This window comes from Carya illinoinensis, chromosome 2, assembly GCF_018687715.1.
Source record: "Carya illinoinensis cultivar Pawnee chromosome 2, C.illinoinensisPawnee_v1, whole genome shotgun sequence".
Classification (NCBI taxonomy): Eukaryota; Viridiplantae; Streptophyta; class Magnoliopsida; order Fagales; family Juglandaceae; genus Carya; species Carya illinoinensis.
Window position 1 is genome coordinate 8016848 of NC_056753.1, and position 6902 is coordinate 8023749.

The 6902-nt window shown below is 38.2% G+C and overlaps 1 protein-coding gene across 2 annotated transcripts; it reads left to right on the forward strand.

Moving 5' to 3' along the window:
- The first annotated feature begins 1261 nt into the window (after nt 1-1261).
- Nucleotides 1262-3852, forward strand: LOC122299797 (cytochrome b561 and DOMON domain-containing protein At3g61750-like). Of its 2 annotated transcripts, XM_043110258.1 has the most exons (5): nt 1262-1753; nt 2084-2480; nt 2828-3114; nt 3308-3616; nt 3729-3852. In XM_043110258.1, exons 1-4 carry the CDS (start codon nt 1526-1528, stop codon nt 3587-3589), a joined length of 1194 nt encoding a protein of 397 aa, XP_042966192.1. In that variant the 5' UTR covers nt 1262-1525; the 3' UTR covers nt 3590-3616; nt 3729-3852. The 2 variants fall into 2 exon arrangements, with proteins under 2 accessions (XP_042966192.1, XP_042966185.1); XM_043110251.1 differs by having other exon boundaries at nt 3308-3730.
- The last annotated feature ends 3050 nt before the right edge of the window (nt 3853-6902 follow it).

Consider the following 6902-nt stretch of genomic DNA (forward strand, 5'->3'; position numbering starts at 1 on the left):
TTCTTACTTTTTGTGAAAGCTCACCACAGACTTTTTAACATAGTATCAAGGAATTCACTAAGATTTTTTAACAGTAAGGTGGCATTCATGCTATAATAGCTAGGCAAGAGATGAGATACCTGTTTGGATGAGTGTGAGAGCTTCTTCTTCTTTACTTACCAATATAAATATGAAAACCCATATACTTCACTTTGTTGGGAGTCATTTTCATGCTCAAGATGGATGTTACCGTTTGGGTGGTTTGCCCCTTAATGGTGCTGGGAGGATTGAGAGGAGGATATTCCGTCTCAACCCCAATGATGGAAGGGGAGCGGTCACCTAGAGAAACCCTTGCGAGAATCACAGCGCCATCTTTGGAGAAGGTGATCCGTCCCCTTTCCCCCTTTTCATGACTGTGAAGGCTTGTGGTTTTCCCCTCCCTCCACCTATCATGTTATCACTCCACTTTCCCTCTCGCTCTCTCTTATTATTTTTTTTTTTTTCACTTTGTTATTTCATTTATTGAAATTAAGTTGGTTTTTTGATTCTTTAAATTTTTGTTCTTAAGTTTTTTTTTTTGTGTTTTGTTATTTATTTATGTATTTCAATGCCTTAAAATTCTTTTTTTTTTAAACCATTCTTATATTATTTTAGTTTTCCTATTTAAGATTTTCGGGTGATTTTAATTTTTCTTTGGATTTTATTATTTTTTATTTGTAGTACTTAGCTTTTATAATAATTTTTGGCTTTTTACGCTATTTGGCTTTAATTTTTATAAATGTTTTATTCTATAACGTGTTATATGAAAACTGGAACGACTGAATTTGATTAAAACTAAAAAGTTAGACTACAACTTACATATAATCGTGAAGTGTGTAAATATTATACAGTCATTTTGAAAAAAAGTTATATTTATTATTAAAATATTAATTTTCTTTTCATGTATATCTGGTATTTATTTATTTTTTAAAATGATTCTACAGCTTGCACACTCATACCTGCAAGTATTATTTCTTGAAATTAAAATCTGTTAGAGCGAAGAATTTTAAATTTGAAGTAAAAGGATAAATGTATTTATGAAAACACATAAATTATTTTGATATTTATCTTTAAAATATTTCTGAACTTCAAGGGATAAATTGAAACAGTTCATTCCGAAATGGAAACCTAGGTGAAGCTAAATTCAGAAAATCTTCATTTTAAAATTATTTTTCTGAAAAAGAAATTGTTATAAGTTGATGATTAGAAATTTAAGAAATGGAAAAGAACAAAACAGTGTAGTGAAGGAGATGGAGAGATGACCCTGGTGTTGAGTACTTTGCGAGAATTGGCGGGAATGATGATGACCCTCCAGACCAGACCCAAGTTTACCAACTGCCACCCACCACCCACCATGTCTCAACCTTCAAAACCAAGGGATTTAGACCTCTCAACTGCTTCTCAACAAGTGCCTTCACCTTCACCTTCCCCTTTTCATTCCCACTTCTTGTTCTTGTAGCCGCTTCTGCTAACTTTAGATCTCAAATCAACATTGTCAGTTCTCTGAATGGCAAGTTTGAGATCTTGGGTTCCGAAAAGAAAGTTTCTTGCTGGCTTTTGTGTTTTGATTCTTGTCTTTGACCTGAATGTTCCTGCATTAACGGATGACAGTGATAACGTTGGGGGTGATGAAGTATCGCAGCTTTGTGGGAAAGATATGAGCTTCCTTCCTCCGCCGTACGGAAATTTATCTAATTTGGTCTGCAAACCTATTTGGAATACCTTTATCTTGAGGGTAAGTCTGATTGTCTAAAGGAATATCACCAAAAGTCAGTGTATGTTCATCAGCATAGTTAGAGTTTTGATGAAGTAATTAAGATATTTACTTGTGTTTGTTGATCTTAGACATGATGCTCGCCATTTTATAGTGTGGAGTTAACATAACAAATGCTTCAAGTGGTGAACATTTTTTTTTTATTCGGTGCCTAGTTTTGGTAAAGAATTCATGATTCTGACTCTTGAATATTTGTTTATTCTGTGTGGATGAGAGGGAAAATCTCTGCCTTCTGTTCTGTTGATGAGCATGCCCCTTGGCATACTGATATATTGACATGATTTGTTGCAGTACTTCCAGAGTGAAGATCATGTTCTGAACATTATATTATCAGCTGTATACACCACTGGGTGGGTGGGAATGGGATTTTCCAAAGATGGAATGATGGTTGGTTCCAGTGCCATGGTTGGATGGATTAATACAAAGGGTCATGCAAGAATCAAGCAATACTATTTGCAAGGTTCCAAGCAAGGGCAAGTCATACCAGATAAAGGTGAATTGCCACTCACTGGTGTTCCTGCTTCTGTGGGGCTCGATGGGGAAATGATTTACTTGGCATTTCAGTTGAAATTTCAAACTCAACTTGCTCGCCAGCCCATTGTCTTGGCTTTTGGAAGCTCATATCCAAAGAACTCCCACCTATCCGAGCATGAGGATAAAACAACCATCATGTTCGACTTCTCTGCAGGTTTTTGTTCATTGTCATTTGGCTCTTTTTTAATATCAAATGTTCCGTTTTGCTTTTTCACTTGATAAACACATATCTATAATACCGCCATTGGCGATCACTCTAAAAACAGGCAGTATGATGCAATGTCGAATGCCATAAAATGATAAAAGTCTAGAGTGTGTCTTTCTAATCGTAATTGGTTTCAAATAGAATAGCAACTCACTGTTCGACAACATATATAATTGCTAACCTCAAAGTGGCTCATTATTCTTGACTTTCAAGTTCCTTTTGGCCCAACCAGTGACACCTACTGATTAACTCTGCAGTGCAGGGCAGAGTCTAATATTGCTCTTTCACTTTCACAGGTTCAGTGTCCGTTGCATCCACTGATATTGGCCAGATGAAGAAGAATCATGGGATATTGGGTATAATCGGATGGGGTCTGATCCTTCCTATTGGGGCACTTTTCCCCAGATACTTGAAGCATAAGGAACCTCTATGGTACTACGTTCATTCTGTTTTTCAATTTGTGGGGTTTTGCATTGGCCTTGCCGGCGTGGTACTTGGACGACGACTTTATAACATAATACAAGCTGATTTTCCAACGCACAGAGGCATCGGAATCTTTGCTCTTGTACTCAGTATTCTTCAGGTTCATCATAGACTCTATTGTGTAATCGAGACATTGATATAGCACTGATGTGGAAGCCTTCCACTTATAAATAGTAGTTTTTGTTTAGTGTTCTACCGGTAAATATATCAACAATTTGCACATATACAACTTTCACCCTTTTTCCCGTGAAATAGAACACGATATTCATTGAGAATTGTACTTTGATGTTCAGATTCTGGCATTCTTTCTACGGCCAAACAAGGAGGCCAAAATTCGCAAGTCTTGGAATGTGTACCACCATTGGGTCGGGAGGATTGCCCTCTTCTTTGGAGCTTTGAACATTGTGTTGGGAATCCATATTGGAGGTGCAGGGAGTGATTGGAAAATAGGCTACGGATTTCTTCTGGGTGTAATTATTGTTGCAGTCATTGTTCTGGAATCAATGGCATGGATGAGAAGGTCAAAGAAGACAACTACGATGGATCCATCCTTCCAAATGAATCCAGTTGAATAAATTACATTCAAGTACTTTTGTCTGGAGGTCTGATTTTTCTCCCTGTAAAAAATGATAGTTTATTACATAGCTTGTACTGATTTGCATTTTTGGAAAAGCGGCAAGCTTTTTGAATCTCAGTCGACTTCAATTTTCACAGCATCTTGTTCCAACTTGACTCTTACAAGTCCAATGTGTGGGCTCTCTCAGTGCTGATGCAAGAGACTTGCTTAAAGGGCAGGATTAAGTTGATAATGTCAATGCCATCTTCCCCTTCAAGCTAACTGACAGAGTGATGGACCTCATCTTCTTTTAATAATGCTATTTTTCATCTTAAATTTTGTGGTACGTAGTCATTCCTGTTGATGTAATGCATTTTAAGTGATTTCATACGTTAATCACTTAAAATATATCATATCTATCAATTCGATTAGAGATGATAAAATCTTAATATTTTTCTTTTTAATGTAATGTCAATGTTGCATTGATACTAACAAAAGGTTCTTGATTAGGGTTCCATTTTTTTTTTTTTTTGAAAGGAAAAACCTGTAACTTGTATTCATGTAATTGCTGAGTTACACAATATATCAAACTTTACACACTTAAGAATCTCTGATGGATAATCTTCCATCCATACCCTCTCTTCTTGCATACTTAATGCAACTTTAGCAAGACTATGTGCCACATTATTACAACATCTATTAACATGCATCACAGACCAGCCTCTCCTCTTCCTCAAAACATCTTTAAGGTCTTCAACCACCTGTCCGTGCCTCTCCCAGCACTCCTCAGGGCTATTCACAACATTTACAACAGCTAAAGCATCACCTTCAAATTGAACCTTTCTGAAATTTAGTTCAGCACACAATTTCATGGCCCTCCATAGTGCATAGATCTCAGCTACCATTGCATCTTGCACCTTTGTTCTAGGACAGCAGAGAGAAGCAAGTACTTCCCCACTACTATCTCGGATCACCACCCCAATTCCACTTCTGTCCTCCTTGGTTTTCCATGCTGCATCCCAATTAACCTTCAATATGTCACCCATAGGTGGTTTCCAATGAATAGCCTTATTGTTTATAGGAACACTACTGTCTATTTTACTGGTCTGCTTCACTTGAGCCAACTGAAAGTCTGTCAAGCATTGAACAGCCTGGTTAAATACTTCATTTGGCCCTACAAGCTTATTATCAAACACCATGCCGTTCCTTCTCAGCCATATCCTCCTCATCACCACAGCCATAACTTCCAATTGCTCTCGAGACAGCTTTAGAAACCAGTCTGACCAGAGTTCAAACATATCCCTTTCCCCACTCGACCACTTTTGCACTGGACTCCTCTCACAAGCCCATACATCACTTGCCCCCCTGCAACTCCATAAGGCATGGCAGACAGTTTCATTTTCATTCAAACAAACTGGACAGGTAGCTTCCTTCACAACAGACCTCTTCATTAGATTCATCTTTGTTGGCAGACAGTTCAGCATAGTCTTCCAAACAAAGACTTTGACTACCCCTGGTATGTTTAATAGCCACACCTTCCTCCATACCTCCCCTGACTTGTTAGACATCTCCCCTCTCTCCCTTCTTTTTCTATTGATTTCCACATGATATGCACTTCTAACTGTGTACATGCCATTTTTTGAATATGCCCATATCTGCTTGTCTGGTAGCCCCGAGAGACTAATAGGTAATTTGCATATTATTTCTGCTTCCTCTTTATTCAACACTTCTTTCACTAGCTCTACATTCCATTCTTTTTTCTCAGCTGAAATTAGTTGTTCAACCTTTGCCTCAGCATGCAAAATACTGATGGGGGATTGAATTTTAAATGTAACAGCCCTTGGAACCCATTTATCCTTCCATATCTTAATACTCCTTCTATCTCCTACTCTCCAAACCAATCCTTCCCTCAACAATTCCCTTGCACTCCATAGACTTCTCCAAATAACTGAGGGTCTGAACCCTAAGGGGGCATGCAACAAATCAGTATGTCTGAAATATTTCTCTTTAAGCATCACTGCTGCCATAGATTGAGGTTTCATCATTATTCTCCAATTTTGTTTTGCAAGCAGAGCTTGATTAAATGCTTCAAGCTCTCTGAAACCCAGTCCCCCCTCATTTTTGGACCATCCCATCTTTGCCCAACTTCTCCACTGGATTCTGTTCTCCCTTTGTTTAAAACCCCACCAGAATTTTGCCATTAAAGAAGCTATCTCATCACTCAGCTTTTTTGGCAATTTGAACACACTCATATAGTATGTTGGAATTGCTTGAATGACTACCTTGATTAATACTTCTTTCCCTGAAGGTGATAGAAACTGATTCTTCCAATTGCTCAACTTCTTCCTTACCCTATCCTTCACAATGCTGAAAGCCTGGTATCTCGACCTACCAACCATGATGGGCAATCCTAGATATTTCTCACAGTTATTTTGCTCTCTAGCTCCACAGTCCCTGATAATAGCCCTTCTCATTTCACTAGCAACTGTTGGACTGAACAAGACTGTTGTTTTATGCTTGTTTAAGTTCTGACCAGAAGCCTTCCCATATACCTCCAAAATCCCACTGATCTTCCTCCATTCTTTCCAAGAGGCCTTCCCAAAGATTAAGCAATCATCTGCAAACAACAGATGAGTCATCTTGATACCCCCACGAGCCACTGCCACCCCTTTCAATTCATCTCTTTGCTTTGCTAGCTCAAGCATAGAGCTTAACCCTTCAGCACATATTAGAAAAAGATAAGGAGATAGAGGGTCTCCTTGTCTTAATCCTCTTGAAGGAGAGAAAAACTTCCCGGGTCTACCATTAATAAGAGTAGCATATGTTACTGTTGAAATACACTTCATTATCAAATCTGTCCATCTTGCCCCAAATCCAAGCTTCCTCATAATTGCCTCTAAATATTGCCACTCAACTTTGTCATATGCCTTAGAGATATCAAGTTTTACAGCCATGCTCCCCACTCTGCCTTTTTGTCTACATTTCATGGAATGAAGAATCTCATAAGCTGCAATAACATTGTCTGTGATCAACCTTCCAGGTATGAATGCACTCTGGCATCTTGAGATAACTCTATCCATCACCTTTTTGAGTCTGTTTGCAAGAGTCTTTGCAATGATCTTATAGAATACATTGCAAAGACTTATCGGCCTGAAATCATTAACAGACTTTGGATCATTAGTTTTAGGAACCAATACAATAAATGTCTGATTGATAGATTCCTTCAACCTGTCTCCATTTAGAAATCTCAGCACTGCTTCACTAACATCATTTCCAACCACATTCCAAAAAGATTGGAAAAAAACAGCCCCATACCCATCAGGTCCTGGTGC

What these genes read in the sequence shown, in the direction of transcription:
- LOC122299797 (XM_043110258.1), top strand. Translation starts at nt 1,526, where the DNA reads ATGGCAAGTTTGAGATCTTGGGTTCCGAAAAGAAAGTTTCTTGCTGGC. An exon ending in GGAATACCTTTATCTTGAGG is followed by an intron (nt 1,754 to 2,083) that starts GTAAGTCTGATT and finishes GATTTGTTGCAG; the next exon opens with TACTTCCAGAGTGAAGATCA. An exon ending in TTGTACTCAGTATTCTTCAG is followed by an intron (nt 3,115 to 3,307) that starts GTTCATCATAGA and finishes TTTGATGTTCAG; the next exon opens with ATTCTGGCATTCTTTCTACG.